Source organism: Mchenga conophoros, linkage group LG18 (assembly GCF_057382185.1).
Source record: "Mchenga conophoros isolate Kocher_MC1m ecotype Shallow Benthic linkage group LG18, M_conophoros_male_GT1.1, whole genome shotgun sequence".
NCBI classification, from domain to species: Eukaryota; Metazoa; Chordata; class Actinopteri; order Cichliformes; family Cichlidae; genus Mchenga; species Mchenga conophoros.
The window spans coordinates 33,719,742-33,745,325 of NC_140543.1; the positions used below are offsets into that span (position 1 = coordinate 33,719,742).

The window sequence follows — 25,584 nt, forward strand, 5'->3', positions numbered from 1 at the left end:
TTATCTATCGGTAGGTATGCTAATGTCGCTTCAGAATGAGTATAAAAAGGAAAGTATTTAAAACAGAACATTTTCAAAAACAGGAGAAGAAATACTCCGAGCATTGCTGTGTCCCACTTTGTTCAGCTTCAGCCAAATTTAACGGCATACTAAGTTTTCATGCCTTTCCGACCCATTCCGACTTGAGAAGACAATGGCCGGTAAACATACGCCGGGATCATTTCACGATCACCTCTCACACCAGGGTCTGCTGCAGACACTTTGCCAGTGATCAACTCATAGAGCCAACAACCCTCGATGGTCGAAGGAGGCTTATTAAAGGTGCTGTACCAACACTTTTTGAGTGGAATGGCTATAAAGTTGAACCACCGCGGCGTAGTGTTTGGGAGAGAACGGAGCGACGCCCTGAACTAGTTCCTCCTGACGATCAAGAAGAGCAAAGTCTTACAAGAGATCATGACTACTGCTCAGTCCCTGAGCCGTCTGCATTGGACATATCTGCATCAGCTGCAGAAGACCTGTCCAAAGACGTGGAGACTCTGAGGAAGGAAATACAGGAGTTACGTGTCCAGCGAGAATTTGGGTTACAGCGTTTTGCTGGCTCCGACACTGGCATCCGATTCTATACCAGGTACACCTAAGTTCTATTCAAGCTAACTGTTTAAAATATACCAAGGTCACCATCAGTTAAATTTCGAAAGTTTTTCCAGTCTTAATGAAAACAAAATAGATATTTACTTTTTCTCTGCTGATTGTATGTTTTATGTAGATGCTTTAGTATTTAAACGATATCCTAATGCTACAGGTAAAATACAACACCAAATACTCTTAATCAGACTATTTTATACAGCATACCATTAGCATATTTGTCACAGTTCACATTATTTTTATGTCAGTGTGTAATGTTAATTAATGATTGACACGATGTATGGCTCTCTCGTGAATAGATTTCCAAGCTATGATCATTTGATGGCATTCTGGGTTTTGATTGAGCCTTGCATCTATAAAATGATCCGGGTTTCAAGAGCCAAGTCAGCTGCCAATCGGAACGAAGAAGTGTTGACACCTGCACGCACATCAACAGTAGGTTATGGGTTTGTTGGTAGTTAGAACTAGAGGTGTAATGTTATTGTATTTATGTACAATAACATTACTTTATGTACAGTAGCATACATACACAGGTGTATGTATGCTAGACTCAGTATCCTTTACATACATACACCTGTGCACTACAGCACCTCATTGTTTACCCCATGGTACAGTATGTGTCACGGTCTGGGGGGCAGACCGTGGGGGATGTTGGAGAAAGGACCCAAACGCTGGACTTAATGAAATGAACAGTGGGTTTATTTACAGTGAGGTAATTGTACACCACACATTGAATCTCCAAAAGTGCTCCCTCGACTCCCGTGACGTGTCTTCTCCCAAGTGCTGGTATCCCGTGCTCTCTGCCCCTGTGCCTTCACACACCCCGTGTGTCTTGCAGTCCTGTGTTCCACTCTCCTGAGGAAAAAACACAGACACAGCCGTTATGGCACCAACTCCAGCAGGCATACACTGACCAGCACTACAAACACTGACATGGAGTCTAACTCAACGATCCTGCGCCGGAGGAAGCTCCATCGCTCTGTTAAGTAGCTCCCCCGACGATCCTGATCAGAAGCAGGTGTGTGGTAAGCTAGGCGTGACCAGCAGCTGGCAGGGCCACACCCATCAGGCCTGCAGGTGGCTGTCCTTCATCCTCCAGCCTCACACACATACACACACCAGCATTGAACACAAGAACACAGTGCAGCAAACATACATCCAATACACTAATAACAATAAAGGTCCACACTGTTCACGAACCCCGAGTCCCCGGAACCGGGTCCGTGACAGTACCTCTAAGGGTCGACTCCCGACGACCCCAAAACAAAACCACAGAACAACCAACCCAGGGCGGGTGGCGGGGGGTCCAGGACGGAGGGCCCCAAAACCACTCCGCTAAACAGCCACCACAAAGCAACAAAAGAAAAACACAGTTCAACAGCCCAATCCCCCCGGTCCAGTGGCAGCAAACACATTTCTTGCGGCCGACCTGCAGGACGGCAAAACAAGCGGGACCCGCTGCGGGTTAGGCAGTGGCGGCAAAACAGTTCAGGTGGCCTACCTCTAACCCCTTGATGGAAACGCAGCAGCTCCGGCGGGCGGCCACGGGTCCGGCAGCCGCGGCGGAACGGTTCTGGTGGCCTGCCACGGGTCCGGTGGCGGCGGCGCTGCTCCTCCGGCGGTCTGCCACGGGTCCGGTGGCGGCGGAACGGTTCTGGTGGCCTGCCACGGGTCCGGTGGCGGCGGAACGGTTCTGGTGGCCTGCCACGGGTCCGATGGCAACGTCGCTGCTCCGGTGAGCAGCAGCGAGGCGTGGCACACGGTCTACGACACGCTGGTCGCTGACATGGACGCACTGGACGTGGATGGCGCGGAGGCCGCGCTAGACGTGGAGGTCCCTCAGGTTCGCTGACCTCCGGCTCCGGCTCGCTGAGCTCCTCCTCGGCTGGCAGCGAGAGCTCCTCCGGCTCGCTGAGCTCCTCCGGCTCGCTGAGCTCCTCCTCGGCTTGCAGCGAGAGCTCCTCCTTGGCTGGCAGCGAGAGCTCCTCCTCGGCTGGCAGCGAGAGCTCCTCCTCGGCTGGCAGCGAGAGCTCCTCCGGCTCGCTGAGCTCCTCCTCGGCTGGCAGCGAGAGCTCCTCCGGCTTGCTGAGCTCCTCCTCGGCTGGCAGCGAGAGCTCCTCCGGCTCGCTGAGCTCCTGCTCGGGTAGAGCGAGCTCCTCCCGCCCGCTGAGCTCCTGATCCGGCTCGCAGGGCTCCACAGCTGGCCGTGCGGGCACTTCCGGCTGCGCTTCAGCCACAGACGGATGATCCGGAGGCGAAGATGGTGACGCGGCGCACGCAGGCGGGGAAGGTGAAGGTAGAGCCGGTGACGAAGATGGCTGAGGGGTGACTGCGTGCGGATGAGATGATGACGGCGCTACAACCGCAGATGGTGAAGCCGCCAGCGGCATGGAGACTGCTGAATGAGGCGACGCTAGTCGTACTGTAGGCCGGCTTGCAGCAGCGTCAGCGGTGTCACCATCCACTGAAAACAAAAAAGCAGATGGGGTGAGAAATGAAAAAGTGTCCGTATTACTCACCACAGCCGATTCTTGAGATGTCCGGGAGGGTGGCTGCGGTGAGGAACGCCGGCGGCGCGAACGTAGTTTCCGGGTAGACGTCGGGACCGGCGTATCAGGCTGAAGAACCCCAGGCTGGCCGAGTAGGGGGGCAGCCTGGATCGGAGAGTGGAGGTGAAGGGTGTTGAGCAGGAAATCCGCCACAATCGGAAAAAGATTGTCCAACACCCAGGGAAAACAAGTCAGTGTTTCCTGCAACCGCTTCTCCACAGCACAACGTAAACTCTCCGCGTGCGCTTCCAGCCACAGTTCACATAGGCGATTTACTTCGTCTGTCACCTCCCTCCTGCTGAGCTCCGGCTCCCTCTCGCTGAGCTCCGGCTCCCGCTCGCTGAGCTCCTGCTCGGGCAGAGCGAGCTCCTCCCTCTCGCTGAGCTCCGGCCCCCGCTCGCTGAGCTCCTGCTCGGGCAGAGCGAGCTCCTCCAGCATTAGCTCGCCGAGCTCCTCCGGCTCACTGAGCTCCACAGCTGGCGACGCGCCGAGCCGCTCCTCCGGCTGCGGAGCGGCTATAGACGGTTGGTGATCCGGAGGTGAAGAAGATGGTTGAGCGGGTGATGTGGATGGTGACCGGGATGAGACGGCAGGCGGTGAGGTAGATGTCACAGGGAATGATTCAGCAGGTGACGGCTGAATTACTAGCCGGGCGATAGGTTGTGGTACGGCTACAGGTTGGGCAGCTGGCTGTATAAACATAGCCCCAGAATAAACAGTTCTAGACGAAACGGTCCTAACTCCTGGGTCCGAAGGAACATCAGGAGCACAGTCTCTTGAACCAGGAGGAAAAAACTCGTTCTCAAAACTAACATTGTCATCCTCCCAAACAGGAGAAACACGAGCTCTAGGGTTCACGGAGCTGGCATTCACAGCCTTGGGGGAAACAGTCATCATGAAGGGAGACTCTGTCACTCACCCTAGGCGGTTGTTTGAGCCGAATCCCTGGCTCCTGCTGGAGCTGTGAGTGCTGGCTGCGTGTTCGCTGCCTCCCTGTTGAAGAGGGAGCGTCGCTGGCGGAATGTGACGAGGGCGGATTCTGAAGTGGCTGCTCCTGCTGTGATGTGGAAATGCTGGGTGAGTCAGGTGGCACGATGATAATTCCTAACATTTTGTAAAAAGCTTGTGCAGGTGTAAGCAGATTGCTGGCAGGCTCGTAGTAATCCTCCCGGGACCGGCTGGAGCGTTTTCTGCGAGACCGAGGCGTCCGCGGGGAGGAAACAGACGAGTGGGCCGACGGGTAGGCTGCCAGCGAGGAACGGCAGCACGGAGGCCCTCCAAGCACTAGTCGGGTCCCGTCAAAACGGGAGCTGCGCTTCCGCGGTGAGTCCGCTGGGTCCATAGTGGCAGGATCGTTCTGTCACGGTCTGGGGGGCAGACCATGGGGGATGTTGGAGAAAGGACCCAAACGCTGGACTTAATGAAATGAACAGTGGGTTTATTTACAGTGAGGTAAATGTACACCACACATTGAATCTCCAAAAGTGCTCCCTCGACTCCCGTGACGTGTCTTCTCCCAAGTGCTGGTATCCCGTGCTCTCTGCCCCTGTGCCTTCACACACCCCGTGTGTCTTGCAGTCCTGTGTTCCACTCTCCTGAGGAAAAAACACAGACACAGCCGTTATGGCACCAACTCCAGCAGGCATACACTGACCAGCACTACAAACACTGACATGGAGTCTAACTCAACGATCCTGCGCCGGAGGAAGCTCCATCGCTCTGTTAAGTAGCTCCCCCGACGATCCTGATCAGAAGCAGGTGTGTGGTAAGCTAGGCGTGACCAGCAGCTGGCAGGGCCACACCCATCAGGCCTGCAGGTGGCTGTCCTTCATCCTCCAGCCTCACACACATACACACACCAGCATTGAACACAAGAACACAGTGCAGCAAACATACATCCAATACACTAATAACAATAAAGGTCCACACTGTTCACGAACCCCGAGTCCCCGGAACCGGGTCCGTGACAGTATGGTATGCCTAACCATTACAAAACATTTAGCCAAGAAAAGAATAATTTTACTAGTTCATAGCTTAAGGAGTAACATTTTCCCTTTTGTTTTCACCTTCCAGAGGCAGCTGCTACAGCCAATTGACGAGTTTTTTCTTTTCCTGGTTTTCCTGTCAGTTTGTTTGAAGGAGAGGGACCTGGCACACCGATTTAACATACACCAGTCCACAGTGAGCCGCATTATTGCAACATGGACAAATTTTCTTGCCACTGCACTGGGGTCTCAGTGCATCTGGCTTACACGTGAAGAAGTGCAAGCTTACCTCCCTGAGGAATTCAAAGATTTCTCAGACACCCAGATGATCCTTGACTGTACAGAGCTGAGGTGTCAGACACCATCCTCACCACTTCTCCAAAGTGAAATGTACTCTTCGTACAAATCCCACTGTACGATGAAAGCCCTGGTTGGCATAGCTCCACATGGTCCAGTGACATTCATCTCTAATCTGTATGCTGGTTCGGTTAGTGACAAGGAACTATTCAAACAATCAGGCATTGCTGAGAAGTTGACTGAAGACATGGCAGTGATGGTAGATAAGGGCTTCCTAATCACTGATTGTTGTAAATGCAAAGTGTACTGCCCACCTTTTCTATCTAAGCAGAAGCAGATGCCAGCATACCAGGTTAAGGAGACGCAGGCCATAGCCAGACTCAGGGTACATGTGGAGCGAGTCATTAGGAGGATCAAACAGAACAAACTTTTTGATAGCATCATTACCATGTCACATGTTTATAATATCAACCAACTGTTTGCAGTGGCATGTATGCTGTCAAATTACCAGAACACAGCATTAGTTAAAAAATGGGTTAAGTGAGACAAGATGGATTTTTCCCAAGACACCAGTGCCAGTAACTTATGGAAAATGACCTGCAGCTGAGGCCACTACAGTTGCATTTCTTCCTTCTCAGCTGACAATACTTGATTACAGAACTGGTACTTGAGTGCTGATAGTTGAGTTTCAGTTATTGATAATTCAAATTCATTGCAAATGTTTAATGTTAATAATACTGTTTAATTATACTACTATTATTACTATTCAGATTCAACAAAACTATTTATCAAAATTATAAAGTAAATCACTAAATCGTTTTAAAACCACAAGTGGCCTGTCCTCAATATTAAATTTTGCATATGCCTCCGTTATTCTGAACAAGCAGGGATCTGGTAACGGACCCACCATGCCTCTGTAGAAGCCACTCCTAAAGAAAACATCAATGACAATAATGTAAGAAAGAAGGTTGTTATACTGAACAACAACTAAACTAAAAACTAAAAGGTGTAAAACAGTGGTGCATAAGTTAGAGACTGGGATGTATATGTACATGACTGAGTTAGCCGTCTTCAGAAAGTGTAATGTTGTATGTAAATTAATACCTATTCTGACACATGTATGTATGAAAAAAATAGCAACATACATTTGTAACACGTGAAACCAAATTTTACAAATCTAATTACCGTACTCCAGTCTGGGCCATCCTATTTGGTACTGGCTTAGTGAAGATCATGGAGTTGATGGGTCCTGGCCTCACACCCTAACAGAAGACACATTTACTATGGATGGTGTTGCTGTTCATATGTAAACATGGACTAATTCAAAAACTTTAACCTCATTTAAATTACCACTGTCCGTGGCTTGTGCCATTGCTGTTCAGATTCCGTGCAGCTATGCACAGGGGGGACAACCGGCACTCTGAGTTGTGAGTAGTGTGCTGTTTGGAAGAGCAGTGCCACTGTGTGATTGCACATAACAGCGCCTGCCACACAGGAGCACTGGCTATGTGTCAGTATCACCGGCGATGAATCCAGAAGCTTAATCTAAGAAGAAAGAACGAAAATTAAAAATGTAACATCTTCATGGAAGAGCCGAACAGGAACATAGTTCAGTGTTATGGTTACGCACCCTCCTGAATGCTTAGTGTTTCCTTCTCTCCCTATTAAAACAACTTAACCATGCTTGATAACTGTAATAACTTAGATTGTGTATATTTGCAGTATTAACTTGTTGTCGAATGTTTCTGATCACCCAAACACACGTTGATTTAACTATCTGACTAGTCAAATTAGGAGTGATAAAGCAGGGAGACAAGGAAAACATTCAAGTTGATGGGCCTTTAGGAATGAACTTAACTAATGCTTAAATGAACTGAACCCCACAGAACGGGGATTAACAACTTTACACAGCTTCCTGCCTACACTTAGTCTGTGTGGTGCCTCACTCTTCCTCATTGACCTGTAGCACAGGGCTCTCACACCGACCTCCCCTGACAACCTGTCTTTATTGGACACTGAATAAAGATACAAGTACCATTAGCATTATTTCTGTATTACTCATTTCAGCATGTCTTAAACATATATATTTTACACTTAGCAAGAGTAGCATTAGGTAGTTAACTACCTCCATAGTTAGCCAACTACCTAACGCCATTATAACAGTGTCTAACTACAAAAGTGACATTAGTTAAGAAAACCTCAACTATAGTTTAGGACGACATAAAACGCCGTTTAAGAAAACATGTAATGTAGAGAACTGACATCAAATGAAGGACATAGCGGAGTAACGTAGTGTTTGCATTTGACGTTAGCTAGCGTTTCTTTGTCGGTTAATTTACGTTTTCTTACCTTCGTAGTTGTGTATATATGATGCAGCATATAACTTAAATCCTTTATCTAATTTGCTGGCGGGGGTAGTCATCACTCTGCAAATCCGATGAACATCGGTGATGTTCAATTTTGGGAGCTCTTGTAGGCAGCGAGTGTAGAACGTCGCCATGGTTTAACCGCACCGGAAGCACTGGGGCAGGACTACATAGAACGCGGAAGTGTTAGTGCAAGTAGTCCATAAAGCATATAACCTGTAGTAAAGTAAAACTCTCCTGTACATATTTTATTTGTCTGAAAGGTTTCTTTAAAATGCCAGTACCAGTAAGTACAGACTGTGCTTGTCTGAGTCAGGTCCCCAGTTGAGGGCTCTGACTCAGGCAGGGTTAAAGATCTAAACATCGGATGTTCCTAAAACGTTTGCATTGTACTGGATATATAATAAAGAAATTTGTTTCACTCCTGATTATTGTTTCTTATTCTACTGTTTCAAAGGTTCCACTTGCATCTAGTTTAGTGGTGCACCAGCAGCCGACTTAATACTGTTGCACCCCCAGCCAAACAATGACCGCTGTAATAAAATGCTTCATGGATGCTGGTGTTCGGCATGGCCGCACAGCTACCACTGTTTCCGCTAAAACCGGTGGCTTCTGTTATTCTCACGCTGTGGCTTTCCTGAAGGCAGCAGTTTGTGATCTGTAAATATTTGTGCTTTTTTCCCCTCGACAACTAAGGCCCAGATCTCCGCATGCATCAAAGGGTACATTATGCAGAGTTTATATTAATGGGAGAACTGTCACCAGTATGAACCATGAGGACCTTTCATGTTTTGTTTTTAATGGCTGCTGGTATGAATCTTTTAAAGGCGCGAGGCTATTACACCCTTCTTTTTAATATATCTACACTTGATGTAAAAGGGGGCTGCAACTGAGAAGAGCATCCATTTAGTGTAAGTGAGATGCTCTCTATCTTATTTGCTTAATTTAATATTTCGTGTCAGATATGGTTACTAGCAGGAAATATTTGGAGTATACAGGAAGTGGTAATTTGAAATTTGAGAGCAAGATAAACAGCAGCAAATGAGCCTCTCATCCGAAGATATCTGCACTCTGACAGTAAATGTTTTGCTTCTCACGTAACTTTTTTCCTTCGCAAACCAACCATGTTAGTCAGGATGTCTGTGCTGTTAAGTAAGAGAGTGTTTCCATTTATCATCACCTGCAGTGTTTAAAATCTCCCTGACCGTACGCTTCCTTTAAACAAACCTTTAACTCTAAGCTGAAAACATCATCATAAACATTATTTTTTTACTTATTCATTCGCATTTAACCCTTATTATTTATCCAAGGTAATAAAACCCTTTAGATGAAGTCTTTAAATTAAAAAACCTCTCATTTTCAAGAATGTCCTGGCCAAGACAGACAGGAATACAGTAGTTGAGTAGACTAGTATCACAGAAGCAAATACACACATTAAAAAGCACAAAAGAATTAATCCAAAAATAAATCAAAATTATTCATTTTAATGCCGCTCTAAGTCATTGTCTTGGGCACAAACACAGGGGGCGGGTACTAATATTCAGCCTGAAGTAACTGCCTCCGGGTTACCTGAAATCTCCTTAAAGAGGAGATCATAATGAATTTAAGTCTGTGTTGACTCCAAGAGGAGACAGTTACAAATCTGAACGCTCATTTTTTCCAAATTCACAATAAACTTTCAGGACCGACAGAAGGAATGAGTTTTGGGACCAGTAACAATAACTTTCCACACTTAATGAATGTGAGTAAGTTAGATAGGAGCAATGCAAAATCAGCCTAAAACCCCCCAATGTGCACTGGGTGAGTCTATGAAATGACAAATGCGTACAACATAGAGTGGTGGGGAAGAGCTTTAAGGTTTCTAGTAAAACCTCTGTGCTACGTGATAAAAAGTATCCAGCATATGTAACCACTGTGAAAACAGTTGCATATAAATAGGAACACCATAATCCAGCACTGACATGAAAGTGAAAGCAACTCTTTCTTCCCTCTCTGTTTGAAAGTTGAAACCAAATCGATTTGACTTTTTTCACCACTTGCTGAATGCATGCTATAAAAGAGAGCGAGTCATCAATTATAATTCCTAAGCACTTACACCGATCAGGCATAACATCATGACCACTGACAGGTGAAGTGAATAACACTGATTATCTCTTCATCTGTTAGTGGGTGGGATTTATTAGGGAGCATTTGTCCTCAGAGTTTATGCGTTAGAAGCAGGAAAAATGGGCAAGTGTAAGAATATGAGCGAGTTTGATAAGTGCCAAAGCGTGATGAATAGGTGACTTGGTCAGAGTGTCTCCAAGTGGAAAGCTGGTTCTAGTTAAAATGTGTCAGAATACAAAGAGCATCACAGCTTGCTGCACATGGGGCTGCATAGCCACAGATCAGTCAGGATGCCCATGCTGGAGAAGGTGGCCTGCTCTGATGAATAACGTTTTGTTTTACATTATAGGAATGGCTGGGTGTGTGTCTGTCACTTACCTGGGGAACCAGGATACACTACGGGAAAAGGCAGCCGACACAGGCAGTGTGATGCTTTGTGCAGTGTTTTACTAGGAAACTTTGGGTCCTGCACGTACCACCTACCTAAGCATTGCTGACGGTGTGCACTTTTCATGTTAGTATTAACTCTGGTGCCTGTGGCCCATTTCAGCAGGATAATGCACCTGCCATAAAGCAAAAATGGTTCAGGAATGATTTGAGGAGCACAATAGCGAGTTTGAGGTTTGACTTGGCCTCCATATTCCCCAGATCTCAATCCAATCGAGCATCTGTGGAATGTGCTGGAAAAGCAAGTCCGATGCATGGAGCCCACAGCCTGCAACTTACAAGACTTGATCTTGGTGCAGATACCACAGCACACCTTCAGTGGAGTCCATGCCTTGATGGGACAGGACTGTTTCGACATCAAAAGGGGGACCAACACAATATTAGGCAGGTGGTAATAATATTAAGCCTACGTGGCATATAATAGGAAAGTAAGACCCCTGGACATGAAAGTTGTAGCGGTTGTTTCACAAAATGAAGCTTTTGTCAGAAACATTCACGTTCTCTGCAATATTGGTTGCACAGATAATAACTGGCAGGGAGGCAGTGGCATTAGTTGCATGGTTCATGCTCTGTTTGTTTCTTTGTGTTTGTGTTTTTGTTTTTTTAACTTCCATTTGCTGATGGGTTTAAGCTCTGATAACTACTTGGTTAAGCTTAAAAACTTTGTTAGGTTTAGTCAAAGCACTCAGTTAAATAAAAGATTGTGATTTGGGGGAGAACAAAGAAACAAACATGCAAAAACACTTTTAAACCAGGCAGTTTCATAAATGACACGGTTGGAATGACAGACTTGGTCCTTCTATATAACATAACCCGATTTGTCACTCACAGCTACTGAAGGACATCTTGTGCCGAGGTGTGACACTGCCAGCTCTGACAAAATGACATTACTTGATGCCCTGGGAATGTTAAAAGGGCTGACACACAGACTGTACCTGTGCGACTGAAGGTGCGATAACTGACACATTAGGTTTGACATCTACAGTGGTTTAGACAGTCTGAACACAAGCTGAATTATAGTGTCATTTAAACTTGCGCTAATTGGTATTTTATAAGTAGTACCTGTAGTAATTTAAACGACTTAACTTTACACCGATTACTATCGTCTGGCTCATAGTGTTAGTTTTATGTCTGACGCTTGGCTGTTTTGGTTCAGTGTCAGCTCTCTCATTAAACTTGTTTACCGTGGCAACAGGCAGCCTTTACCAGGCAGCTCTGGTAAACCCAGTGTGCACTACCTGCGCAGCACCAAACAGCAGTTTACCACCAGCTGACGAACTCAGTGGCACATTTAGCTGCTAATGAGTCCGTGCTTGCTGGATTAATAAAAGGTCTTTGTTTGATGGCAAGTTTCTCCAATCATAATACAGACACTGTCTGATTTCTTGCCCAAGTCAGCCTGGCTGCGGATTCCTGCAGGAGTAAAAACAAAGATGTTTTTAGTTTATTTTTTTCAGCATCCAACCTGAGATGCCTAATTGACCCGGGTCACTGATTTATTGAAGTCATTCTGCTGCAAAACCTTGTTGTGAACCTAACTGGCACTGAGACAAGGAATAATGGAGTGGACAAAATGAGTGAGTTCAACCAAGAGTCACTCGCGGCATCAGACAAATGAGGACATCAATTCTCAGACTGAATATGAGTCACTCCGCAGCAGAACAATAAACATAATGAAAAATGACATGCTTAATGTGACTCTGTCTCTTCAATACACACCCATACTCTACCATAATTATTAGTATTTATTGATTTGTCTCTAACGAGCTGCCAGAAAGTATTGCCTTACAATCTGCCAGTTATGAAAAACACTTGTCTATCTTTGAATTGTCCTTCTAGTCGCCATCCTTGTGTGCTTCATCTTTTTCTGCATGAGGATTCATCCTACTGCAATTTCCAGTACAGTACCTTGGGATCTCTTTGGGTATCTGCTGATACAGAGTACCGATCTGATACTAGAGTTAAATGAATAATTAATAAGCTATATTCCTCCTTTATTTGCATCATTCACATTTCAGCTCAAAATAAGTTGGACTGCTGTTTCATGAATGAGTTTAATACTTTTTCACAGTTGTGTAGAATCGTGAAGCCCAGTTTATATTGTCTGGTGTTGAGCCTCTGCAACAGAAATGATCATTTTGAACTGTGAAGTTCACAGGTCCTTCTTTAAAGGCTGTCTCTTGACTTGTAGTCAGAGAGAGCCTGCAACAAAATTCTCAAAATGTGACATCTGCTATGACCCATGTTCACTAATGAACCAATGACAACGCAGCATGAACTGACAAATCCATCACCTCGACAGCGGCACTTGTGAAAAATCTAAACAAATCATAACAGATCTCCATCTACCAATTTAGGATTATTGGGGTTGCCGGAGCATATCCTGGCTGATACAGATCAAGAATAGATGGAAGTTGCAATACAAAGGCTGGGATTCAAACAACAAAGAAAATGTATGATTGTGGCAGCAGAAGCCTGGTTTGTATCAGGTCCCTCTGAAGTTATTACAACTGAGCTAAGTGTGACGTGTAATGAAAAGAAATGGCAAAGGAATAAAACCTTCAGTCTACATCAAAGGTGTCACGGTCCTGGGTCGGTGACCAAGGGTTTTGATTTTTGTATTATTATTAAGCTTTGATTACGTCACGATTTATCGTTACCAGTCTTTTGGTTCATGGTTCTGTGATTTCTAGTTCTTAAATTTAGTCTCTCGGTTCCTTCTGGTTCCAAGTCAGTCGTGTTGCTGTGTGAAACCATGTTTGAGTCTGTGTCTGTAAGTTTAGTCGGTGTGTTTCCTGTTTTACTTTGAAAGTCCGTGTCTTTGTCTGTGTATTTAGTTTTGCTTTCCTTGTCTCGTCCTGCCTAATTAAACCCAGCTGTGTCGCCCTTCTGTCTCCTGTTTCCTTATTATTCCTCCGTATGTTTCCGTCCTCTGTCATCCCCTCCTTGTTATTGCATCGTACTCTCTTGTTGTGTCCCGGTTGGTTTTTCCTAGTATGAGTTTTCTTAGTTTCTAGGTTCCTGTTCCCAGTCTAGTTCTAGTTCTGCATTTGAGATTTTGGTTTGTTTTTATAACGGCTATTCTTTTAAGATTTTCCATCAATAAAGCTGCACCTAAGTTACTTCCTGTTTCTGATTCCTGCATTTTGGGTCCTTCATCTTGCCTGCCACAGCACTAGCCAGGACAAAGGCAGTCAAACATAAGTCCCGGGGGTCAGAATGGACCTGACAAAGATTCCAGTCTTTCCAAAGCCCACTGGAGGGTTTTGGGAAATGGGAAAGAGGGAATACATTTTTTAAATGTGTTAATATGTTTTGCAGCTTTTCCTGCTGATAAAGAGCTCCTCCTTGGCCATTCATATTACACCAAAGTAATGTCCTGTGTTTTCACTATGCAAATTTCTGTTGTTTACAATCCACATAACAAAGGGCACTTTCTGTTTTATAATTACAAGAAAGAAACACTGTCCACCCCACTTAAGATCAATGTGACCTGTGTGTGGCGCATGATGTACAATGAGTCTGCCATCCCTGGTCTGCATGCATCAAACTTTACACAGTGTGGATTTATTGAACCTTTGCTACTATCGCACAATGTGCGTGCACTCTAAGTTGTATAAATCTCAAATTGCAGTGGAACTGCGTGAGCATACACACATCTATCTCCACATTTACAGATGGATGTACTGACACCCTCCATCGACTATTTCCTACTAACAGACCAGCCTTCTTTGCTATCGTTGTAAACCTGTCGATAAAAAGTGCACCAAATAACATCACAAGTCATCACAATGGCTCCACATCAAACTCACAGAAGTCTTAAACAAAACCGCTAAGCACTTCTATGGCTATTTATAGCTTATATAATGTTAATTATTCATCACATGCAACTGCAAACCCTCTGGCAATAGTAGTTTAATCATCATCATCAAACTTCAGAAGGGTAATTAGTGACTTAGTGTTCACAGCACCCGATTAACACAGAGTAAAGAAAATATTTCATGAGGATAAAAGTATTACTGCAGTGAAAAACGATTACTGCCCCAATTTGATATAATATTAATAGCGAGAACACAAAAACTCTTAATTGTGTTATTGAGTAACAGCAGCAGTTCTAGATTACCGGTCTGACTTCATATGGCATTCATACACAGTCACCATAATCTGTCAGTTAGCAACTTTCACTAAGAGTTTAGGACTGAGATTGTATCTGCCTGGTTTGAGGTGTGCTTCAGGTGAACACGCTCTCACTAACACACATTAATTCAAGTGATAAATGCAAATGTTTGGTCCATCATGGCCCGAGGTTGGAAAATACTGAAAGGATGAAGTTTGCCTTGAATGATTATGGAGCTGCACATTTTAAAATTAGAGCTACGATGCATGTCCCAATACTTTGTTCAGTCCATGTGTTAAAATGTTGGTAGAGCAGAACATTTGGAACAAAACACCTGTGATAACATGACTTTTCCCAACTGATTCACTCGCTGCCTTTTTTATACATTAAATACTACAAACTGTGACAATGACAGCTGCCGTTACCTCCTTCACATCATTCTTTGTCCTTGTTTCCTGAATTTCTGCTTCTTCCCTTTCTTCCCTTTTCATCCCGTGCTGGGCAACTGAGCACTGATGTCTCTTAATTGGAGCTCTCTGTATTGTCTCTCTTTACACCAGGCAGAAGAACTTTGCCCGAGGCATCGAACAGCAGCTCCCAGATGGCATGGTGGTGGCATCGGTGCCAACAGAGGCTCAATGCCACGAGGAGCTGTCAGACCCTGTGCCCGACCCAGAATACCTCACAGGTATGAAACCATATTTCATACTTTAGCACACAGCTGTGAGAAAGCATTGTTATCACCGGTCTGTTGAAAATCTTCCTCAATCAAACAAAGAAGCAAAATAACAAATAAAACCTCACATAGAAATTAAGGAAACAATGGTTTATGTTCAGCCAGTAGCTTTTTTTCCTCATTACACTGAATCCCTGCTGTAAAACTGTCTGCAATGTCTACAGTTTTGGCAAGAAAACTACAGTTAGGATGCATTAGGCATAAATAATGTCCTCCAGAACTTTCCATAATTCCTCTGATATCCTGGGCTCAGCTTTTCTGCGTATGTTTGCAATAATTTTTTACTTTAACTGGGGTTACTTTGATGCTTTGTCTCACTCTCATTACTTTTTGTTTTAACAGTTTTTAGAAAGCTGTAAGGAAAAGGAAATAGAGCTTATTAATTTACCTCTGTATTCGATAAATACTTACCAAAGGATCAGCATTAGATCTTAGAATGGATTGGTGGATCTCCAGTTCGAGATCTGAAGCCTTGCTTGTTGTGCTATTTTGAATTGCAGTGCAGAGGTATTGCATTAAGTGTTTAGAAATTACAGCTGGTTTGTACATATTGCTGCATTTTCTAAGACTCAAAATGTGTTGGAGAAGTAACAATTTTAAATAAAAAGATTCTTTTTAATACTTGGGTGGAAATACTCTGCAGTCATGCCTGAAGTCTAGAACCAATGGTATCACAAAACACTGTATTTCTTCAAAAGTTGATTCTGTTCATCCGGGCGTAAACGTTTCGTCACTCATCCAAGTGACTTCTTCAGTCTCAGCTGACTGCAGTTTTCCCCAATCTTATAAACTGTGATTGCAGCCTTTCCTCAACTCTCTGTGAATGGTACTCATGGCCATTGATCAGTGGTTGTTGATCAATGGTCATGAGAATTTGCATAATTAAGATTAAGGAACTGACCTCCCGCCCATTGTTCCTTCACTGGGCTGGTTTCAGTCATTATGCAAATGTACTCTTTATAAGATTTGGGGAAACCTGCAGTCAGCTGAGACTGAAGAAGTCACTGGATGAGTGATGAAGCGTTTCTCCCACAAAACGCTGTGTCCAGATGAACAGAATCAACTTTTGGAGATTTATTTACCTGGATGATTGAGAATGCATCAAGACACTGTATTTCTTCTTTAGAAGCTCTGCCAGGTCTTTACTACAGTCGCTTCAGTGGTGGTGTACAGAGACATTGTGCACATACTTAACAGACCAACTGTGTTTACTCTTTGAAGTATTGCTTGCTTTACATTCCTGTATATATCTGAACTCATGAATAATATAAGAGAGGAGAGTGGTTTAAGTTTTTCTTTCTGTGGACTAAACTGAGATATTTACCATGTTGCATTTTTGTCGATGTAAAACATAGCTTGTGCTTTATTATCCCTCATCAGCATTTTATTTAGTTATCAGGAAACACACTGCCAGCAAAAGCCAGCTCGTTATATTTTAAATGCACGAACACAATCCTTAAATAATTATTACATATTTATCATTTGTATTTTTTTTAAACTGACGGCTGTCAGCTGCAGTATGGGCCTGCAAAATTCACACAAAGAAAATATAGTATGAGTGGAAAAGCTTGTACAAAACTCCCAAAAAGTTTTCTGGCTACTTCTCAGGGAAAACTCTGAATCTGTGCTTCATGATTCAAGTCAGTAATGAATGTGAAGGAAAAATAGGTAGAACATTAGCAAAATAATTTTTCATTTGACAACTGTGAGGAGGAGGCGGGAGGCTGGTGGGTTGTGCCACCACTGCCGTGATTCATTAGTGAGCGGTACCAGAAGCCATCGTGCTCTATTCTCTTCATTACCAGTGCAGCACATGGCTCCATGTTTGAACAGTGCGCAGCCGTCCAGTGTGAAACAGCTGCCGTGAACACAGAAAACATGAAGAAAAAACCCCTTGGCTTGCTGTATATCAAGCAATTCCAGAAGGCCAAAATTTGTATCATCCATCTGGACGCCTCATTAGCTACAGAGTTTGACCTCACTGCTTTTTCTTTTCTCTCGCCCAGCTTAGTTTTACAGCTTTAAATCTTTGAAATCATGCTGAGCAATCATGACTTCTTTATTGACTAATTTAAAAGGAAAACAGCAGTTTGACAGAAAAGTTAGCTCGAAAGCGCCACTCTGTTTTGGAAAAACATTTTTTCCTTTCTTTTTTTTTTCCTCTGAGCTAGCATTTAAGTTGTAGAACTTGCAGATATTTTGTAAAGAGTAGGCAGATGCAGTGAAGGGGATATCCTCTATCTGCCTGTCTGTATAAGTAATAACTCTCTTCTTCATGTTTTACAACAATAGTCAGTGTGAAATTAATAATTATGTTTCAGCATATTTTCCCAGGAATGCTTCATCTGGGCAGCTTGCTGGCTAAGCTTATTCCAGGCACCTGGGTAACTGTCTCTAAATTGCCTCACAGTGTAGAAAGCAGCAGATTGCAGGATGGCTTTATCACTTGTTGTTGATATAACGGCAGTGATACAAGGCCAGTCAGGGCAGCAATTCAGAACTGCATCATCTGAGGTTATGTGCAAAGGTGATGGACAATCAAATGACAACAGTGTAGCACTGGTTCCAACTGGCATTTATTGGAAACTTCAGAGGATATTAAAACCGCCTAATCTAAATGGATCTCCTACTGTCAAGTCCCCAAGCCCTTCACTCTCCTCTTTGTGCCTTCCTTTCTGCCTACACAGCTCAAACCTTTTTATCCCTATACTGCTCCTGGGTTTGCAGTGCACGTAGCCCAGAACACAGTCCGATGTAGCAGCACTTCTCCTCTCCACCTTTGTATTGGGCCTTGGCTGTGGGTTTTACTGAAGAGTAATATCATGAATTGAGATATCATTTCAAAACATCCGGCATGGTGCTTTAGAAGCACACAGTGTACTCTAAGGCACAACCGTTTTCCCACTTTTCTCCTCCAATGATAGAAGAACTGATGCTTGATGCTTAGGGGTATTTGGAAAGTACAATATGGTGGTCCACATATATAGATTTACTGTATAAAGAAGTCAAAATCTATCATGGAGAGAGCTGAACTCATCATGTGTGCTGGAAATCATATGGCAGCAGCTCAATGCATTTAGGCATGTAGACATTCTGCTGACACTCTGCTGAAGTTAAATCACCGTTCTTTTCCATTCTGATGCTCCATTTTAAGTGGCAACCTTCTCTAGGATTTACAGAGAAGGTTGCCCCCCCCCCGATGGTGCGTCTGGAAGAAGATAATCTCACCCTCATCACCAAAATCCGCCTGTACTGCACACTGGTATTGCTCATTCTTCTCTATGGATCCGAGACCTTGGTCATCCTCAAGGACAACCTCAACAAGCTCGAGGTCTTCCAAATAATAATAATAATGGATTGGATTTATGTAGCGCTTTTCAAGGCACCCAAAGTGCTTTACAATTCCATTATTCATTCACACACACATTCACACACTGGTGGAGGCAGCTACAGTTGTAGCCACAGCTGCCCTGGGGCAGACTGACAGAAGCGAGGCTGCCATATCACGCCATCGGCCCCTCTGGCCATCACCAGTAGGCGGTAGGTGAAGTGTCTTGCCCAAGGACACAACGACCAGGACAGAGAGCCCGGGGATCAAACCGGCGACCTTCCAGTTACAGATACGCTTCCCAACCTCCTGCGCCACGGTCACCCCAAATGTGCCATGTGCATCAGATTCTCCGAGTGTCCCTCCCTTCCCATCTCAGCACGATATGTAGTCAATGTCACCAGCAACACTCGATGGAAGTGCTGATCCAGAAGCAATGACTGCAATGGTTTGGCCACATCTGTGGCATGAGCAACCATCGCCTGACATATTGCCTTCTGCTGCAGCAGCGCCCCGCCCATTGGAGAATCAAGCATGACGCACCCAAGAAGACTTGGATCAAGCAAATTGAAGATGATCTTAAACAACAACGTCTAACCCTCAAGGCCAGAGATCACAAGGCCTAGAAGTGCATCGTTGCCCTAAGGCACTGTAACGTCGGGTTGCGTTTAGTGGTTGAGAGGAGGCGGCAAAACACTTAGCAGGGTAGCCAAAAGAATACACACTCACGCTGGCGTTGGGAATTCCACAGTGTGTTCTTTAATATACCTTCTCTTCATCAACCATATAAGCCCGGTTGAACGGCTGCAGCTTAACAAACATAGCGCACAGTGTTCGTACAACCCATAATGTTGCAAACAAAGGTGTCTGGAGAGGTAAAACATAAAATCCGTCCCTCCTCATATACTAGCGTGCAAGCACATGTCCACACAATCACAGAGAGAGAGAGCAGAGCAGTGGCACAAACTGATGACACCATCAACCCTCGACTTGGGTGTCTTAAAGGGACACCACACCATTGTGACTGTTACAGCACCCACAGCGATGTATTGGCTTCGTGGCTGACCTCCCCTGCAGACCGCCAGCTAGGGACAAAAATAAGAAAAAGAAAGAGGGTTTACAGTAAATGGTCAGAGAAAAAAATACATATAAAATTATGTCCCGTGATGGCAGTTCTCTTGGTTCCAGAGGTCTGAGGAGAATGGCTAAACTGCTCAAAGCTGATAGGAAGCAAACAGTAACTCAGATAACTTTTTACAACCAAGGTATGTAGAAGAGCATCTGTGAATGCACAATGTACTGAACCTTGAAGCAGATGATAATAATAAATAGTATCCTGATTCTCAGCTGCCATTCATGTCAGCTAACAATTCACACAAGTCACCAAAATGGGATTAGAAATTTTGAAAAAATGTTGCCTGTTGATGGGCTCTGCCAGGGCTGCCCTTTGTCTCCGGTTCTGTTCATAATTTTTATGGACAGGATTTCTAGGTGCAGCCAAGTGGCGGAGGGCTTTCACTTTGGTGGCCTCAGAATCTCATCTCTGCTTTTCGCGGATGATGTGGTTCTGTTGGCTTCATCGGGTGAGGGCCTCCAGCTCGCACTGGAACGGTTCGCAGCCGAGTGTGAAGCAGCGGGAATAAGGATCAGCACCTCCAAATCTGAGGCCATGGTTCTCAGCCGGAAAAGGGTGGAGTGCCCACTCCGGGTCGGGCATGAGTTCCTGCCCCAAGTGGAGGAGTTCAAGTATCTCGGGGTCTTGTACGCGAGTGATGGGAGAAGGGAGCCGGAGATCGACAGACGGATTGGGACTGCAGCTGCAGTAATGCAGACGCTGCACCGGTCTGTGGTGGTGAAGAGGGAGCTGAGTGTAAAAGCAAAGCTCTCAATTTACCGGTCGATCTACATCCCTACCCTCACCTATGGCCACGAGCTGTGGGTGGTGACCGAAAGAACGAGATCGCGGATACAAGCGACGGAAATAAGCTTCCTCCGAAGGGTGGCTGGCCTCTCCCTTAGAGATAGGGTGAGAAGTTCGGCCATCAGGTAGGGGCTCCACATCGAAAGGAGCCAGTTGAGGTGGTTCGGGCATCTGACAAGGATGCCTCCTCTGCGTTTCCTGGGTGAGGTGTTCCGGGCATGTCCCACTGGGAGGAGGCCCCAGGGCAGACCCAGGACACGCTGGAGAGATATCTCTCCGCTGGACTGGGAACGCCTTGGTGTTCCCCCGGACAAGCTAGAGGAGGTGGCTGGGGAGAGGGAGGTCTGGGCTTCTCTGCTTAGGCTGCTGCCCCCGCGACTCTGACCCGGATAAAGCGGAAGAAGATGGATGGATGGATGGATGTTGCCTGGCCTGATAAATCCACCGTGAAATTCACAGAATAGGATCAGAGTTTGGTCTAAGTCCCATGAAAGCATCGACCATCCTGCCTTGAATCAACAGTTCAGGCTGGTCCTTAGTACTAACCCATTTAAATGCCACAGAGTAATGTTGCAGACAATGTCCATCTCTGTCCCATGCCATGTCTAAAGCTCAAATGATCTCAAATTGATGTCTTGACCAGCCCCAATTTACAGTCAGCTGATCTCAATCCAACGGAGCACCTTTGGGTGGTAGAATGGGACATTTGTATCATGGATATGCAGGCAATTGTGTGATGCTGCAACTGTGTGATGCTGTCAAGTCAATATGAACCTAATTTTGTTCTGTTGTACCTTTTGAACTGACTTTATCCTTAGTTGCATAAATTACAGAAAGTTTAATTTCAGGTCACTTTCCATGACCAGTTGTTCGTTTTTGAAAACACTACCTCCATAATGAATGGACTCAATATCTCAGGCAAACTTATCAACGTGTCTTACAGCATCTTCAAAACACTGTTGTAGCTGCTGTGTTGAATGTCATAAGAAAAGAAGGCATAACCCTCAAGCTCTTTTATATTTAAGATGTTTCTAAATAAACCGGCATACTCTTCCATCGCCTTGTCACAAATGATGCAAGCATCACATAAATGCCTCATGAAAGCTGACAAGCAATCACTTGTGGTCCATAAATGCACTCTGTGGAGCTTCAGGCAGAACAAATGTGTTACGCAGAAGAGTACATATTTGCCTTATACTTCTTTTTGCCTGTACAGAAAACATTTTACAGTAGTGTGCAGTTCAGTGTAATAGTCAGTAGTCTTGCGATGCTCTACCTGTCATGTTAGTAAGTGTGTTTCATTCACTGTTGAGAGATCTCATAATCTCTGTGACCACAGACCTTTTTTCTTCTGGCTGACACATTGTCATTATTTTTTTAAATATTTCCCTTTGCCGTGTTACATAACTTTGTTTATGACTGATGTGCCAGTAAGTCAGGCAGCAAAAATCTGTCCTGGGTGTTCCTGAAACTTGCCTTATGCTGCCTTAAAACCTTGCTTATGAAATGCTTATTTTTGGATCTCTGCCATAGCTGACTTACTCTGATTAGTTGGATTCACTTTGCTAAGGCTCACATGTCTACTTGCCTAATATCAGCTAAAGATCCAGAGCACAAAAACACATTTATTTAACAATAATGATAATATTTGGTACTGTATTCATTTCTGTTAGACTCTTTTAATATGACTTACAGTTTTTTACAGACGCTAGGACACATTTCTCAATACTTAGGTCACGTTTGCAAAACTCCTCACACAGTGAGCACAACAGAAGTCTATGTGGGCTAAACTGAGGACCAGTTATCATTGTTTTGGCACAAAATGCATTCAATGACTACATCTCTCAAATTTCATGAATTATCTTCTCACTCAGACACAACAACTGCCAAAAATCTTTGTACGGACAGGACATTTTGCATGTGCTTACATACTGTTTTCAAAACTGTTAAACTTATGGCCAAAACAATAACACAATGCAAAACTGAATAAGACAGCAAAATTCAACAGCAATATTTTATTGAAACATATTCTAAATCTAAAAATGCAGTTTAACCAGCCACAGCTGATTCCCATTGTAGATGAACCTCTACACAGGTGTTACTCCTTCAATTCCATTACAAAAGGAGACAACTGCTGAATGGGTTTGTTTTGTGACGTAAACATGGACCTAGCCAGAAATGGAGAAGTGGCTGAAAGAGGAAGAAGACTGGCTGGGAGGGGGCGAGGAATATATGCGTGGTGGAAGAAGAATAAGAGGAAGATCAAGAGCTGTAGTCTCAGATGAGATCAGAGCTACTGTAATTGATCATGTAGTAAATCATGGTCACTCAATGAGAGAGGCTGGTCAGAGAGTGCAGCCAAATCTGCAACGCTCTACAGTGGCATCTATTGTTAGAGTTTTCCGGCAAACCAACAGGTAACTTGAATTCTGCAGGGGCATTTGCACATTTCAGAAGTAAATAAGCTTTTGTGTAATTGTTGTTGCATTCCTGCTTAGGACTCAACGGTTACCTCACACAGGAGGGAGAGGACGGATGTTCACTGATGTGCAGGAAACTGCCATTGTTGATATGGTCATCAGAAACAATGGGATAAAACTCACTGAAATTAGACAAAGAGTCTTGGCAGACAACGTTACCTTCGCAAATATTCACAGTGTAAGCGTAACAACAATTTCTAGAGTCCTGAAAAAACATCAGGTCAGGATGAAACAGTTGTACACTGTGCCTTTTGAGAGGAACTCTGAACATGTCAAGCAACTCAGGAACCAGTATGTCCAGGTAAGATCAGAATAAAATACAGATCTGTTTTTGAACAAAACCAAACACACACAAAGACAATTATACAAATTTACTACTGTAACAGCTTATGAGCTTATGAGTCATGGAGATTGAAGGCAGGCAAACGCACCACATTTTCATCTTTGTGGATGAGGCAGGTTTCAACTTGGCCAAAGCACGTCAACGAGGGAGGAATGTGATTGGGAAGAGAGCCACAGTGAATGTCCCGGGCCAGAGGGGTGCCAACATCACAATGTGCGCAGCAACATCCACTGATGGACTGCTGCTACACAGACCACTGATTGGGCCATACAACACTGAACAGCTCCTTGCGTTCCTGCATGATCTCTATGGAAGAGTTGTGCTAGGTGAGGAAAGGGATGCGGAGAGAAGGAATCAGGCAACATTTATAATTGTATGGGACAATGTGGCATTTCATCACTCCCGTGCAGTCACCGAGTGGTTTGCAGCCCATCCCAGAATGGAGTCTCTTTTCCTCCCACCTTACTCTCCATTCCTCAACCTCATAGAGGAATTCTTTTCCTCATGGCGGTGGAAGGTTTACGACCATCATCCACATGATCAAATGTCCCTCCTGGATGCAATGAATGCTGGATGCCTGGAGATATCAGCAGAAGATTGCCAGGGATGGATCAGGCATGCCAGGAGATTCTTTCCTAGGTGTATTGCCCTAGATGACATTAGATGTGATGTGGATGAGAACCTGTGGCCAAATGGAGAAGACCGGGTTGATTAGCATTGCTATTGTATGTGCATCAGTGGATGGTGTGTATATAAATACTTGTATTTTGGGATTTCTTAGTGCAAAAAATAAAAATACATAAACAAATATTAACGAATTCTGCATGATGTCTGATTCATTCCAGTAACATATATTGAAATTATAAACAGAGATGTGTCCTTGTTTTACACAAGAAAACGCTGTGTAATGCTACATGTTGTTAGTGTTTTTTAGGTCATTGTTTTGTGGGTGACAAAGTGTGTTTGTCGGCTGTCAACCTTTGCTAGTGTTCTGGAAGAATGAGTTTATTTGAGACCTGAATGAAGTGTTTTGGTAGTTGTAGTGCATTTTGAATGTGAAATGAACTGCTTTGCCAAGCTGACGGTCAGTTAGAAGGATTGTGTGAAGAGTTTTGCAAAAGTGACCTAAGTATTGAGAAATGTGTCCTAGCGTCTGTAAAAAACTGTAACCAGCCACAGCTGATTCTCATTGTAGATGAACATCTACACAGGTGTTACTCCTTAAATTTTTCAACTCCTTCAATTCTGGCAGCCAGAAGATTCTTTCCTAGGTGTGTTGCCCTAGATGACATAAGATGTGATGTGGATGAGAACCTGTGGCCAAATGGAGAAGACCAAGTAGATTAGCATTACTATTGTATGTGTATCAGTGGATGGTGTGTATACAAATTCTTGTATTTTGGGATTACTTAGTGCAAAAAAATAAAAATACATAAACAAATATTAACGAATTCTGCATGATGTCTGATTCATTCCAGTAACATATATTGAAATTATAAACAGAGATGTGTCCTTGTTTTACACAAGGAAACACTGTGTAATGCTACATGTTGTTAGTGTTTTTCAGGTCATTGTTTTGTGGATGACAAAGTGTGTTTGTCGGCTGTCAACCTTTGCTAGTGTTCTGGAAGAATGAGTTTATTTGAGACCTGAATGAAGTGTTTTGGTAGTTGTAGTGCATTTTGAATGTGAAATGAACTGCTTTGCCAAGCTGACGGTCAGTTAGGAGGATTGTGTGAAGAGTTTTGCAAAAGTGACCTAAGTATTGGGAAATGTGTCCTAGCGTCTGTAAAAAACTGTAAATGCTAAGCTTTGTTTTCATTTCAAAATTGAGAAAGAAATGTGGAAGAAGTTGCTGTAGCAGTCAGGGGTTTGTGATTCGGGTTGAGGTTGTTCTGTTGGGCGGCGGGTGATCTAATGGCTGTGTGTGTGTGCTAACTTAAATCCAGTTATTCCCACAGCTAGAGATGCTATTAGCAGTAGGCAGTATTTGATGAGCCATTTATTAGATTTTTGGGAAGGCAGTTGTATCATACTAAGGTCATGCAGAGCACCCACAAACTCTAAAAAAAAAATAAAATAATGGCTATCATTGGTAGCAAAATAATAATCTGAAGGTAAGTAGAATTGTTAGAAGCAATCCCCAAACTTCCTAGAATTGGAAACTGCTCATAATTCTCTAATTTATGGACAATTTGACTTTTCTGATACTTCATACTGTATAACCACTTGACTCAGGCATGAACCCCTGTTATAAAACC

General features: G+C 44.2%; 3 protein-coding genes and 1 long non-coding RNA gene across 13 annotated transcripts in view; 3 read left to right on the top strand and 1 right to left on the bottom strand.

Moving 5' to 3' along the window:
• Positions 1-25,584, top strand: part of astn1 (astrotactin 1) — a 480,480-nt gene that overhangs the window by 250,309 nt on the left and 204,587 nt on the right. For all 9 annotated transcript variants that reach the window (XM_085253594.1, XM_085253595.1, XM_085253598.1 and 6 more), the window contains one exon: positions 15,076-15,203. In XM_085253594.1, the coding sequence (XP_085109720.1) occupies positions 15,076-15,203 (128 nt within the window). The remainder of the gene's footprint in view (positions 1-15,075; positions 15,204-25,584) is intronic.
• Positions 35-4,145, top strand: LOC146554233 (uncharacterized). 2 transcript variants are annotated; one of them, XM_085253605.1, is made up of 3 exons: positions 35-631; positions 948-1,083; positions 4,031-4,145. In XM_085253605.1, exons 1-3 carry the CDS (start codon positions 36-38, stop codon positions 4,046-4,048), a joined length of 750 nt encoding a protein of 249 aa, XP_085109731.1. In that variant the 5' UTR covers position 35; the 3' UTR covers positions 4,049-4,145. The 2 variants fall into 2 exon arrangements, with proteins under 2 accessions (XP_085109731.1, XP_085109730.1); XM_085253604.1 differs by lacking the exon at positions 4,031-4,145 and having other exon boundaries at positions 948-1,112.
• LOC146554234 (uncharacterized) lies at positions 5,169-6,203 on the top strand. The gene has a single exon (XM_085255028.1). The coding sequence runs from the start codon at positions 5,169-5,171 to the stop codon at positions 6,021-6,023; it is 855 nt and encodes a 284-aa protein (XP_085111154.1). The 3' UTR covers positions 6,024-6,203.
• LOC146554235 (uncharacterized) lies at positions 6,236-7,208 on the bottom strand. Its single transcript, XR_014889411.1, has 3 exons — positions 6,830-7,208; positions 6,665-6,741; positions 6,236-6,408 (listed from the first exon to the last, which is right to left on the bottom strand). It is a non-coding gene; the product is annotated as an uncharacterized LOC146554235 (long non-coding RNA).

Excerpts from the sequence above, each read along its gene's own strand:
- LOC146554233 (XM_085253604.1), top strand. The coding sequence starts at position 36 with ATGAGTATAAAAAGGAAAGTATTTAAAACAGAACATTTTCAAAAACAG. Across the intron at positions 632-947 it reads GGCATCCGATTCTATACCAG|ATTTCCAAGCTATGATCATT; the intron begins GTACACCTAAGT and ends TCTCGTGAATAG.
- LOC146554234 (XM_085255028.1), top strand. The coding sequence starts at position 5,169 with ATGGTATGCCTAACCATTACAAAACATTTAGCCAAGAAAAGAATAATT.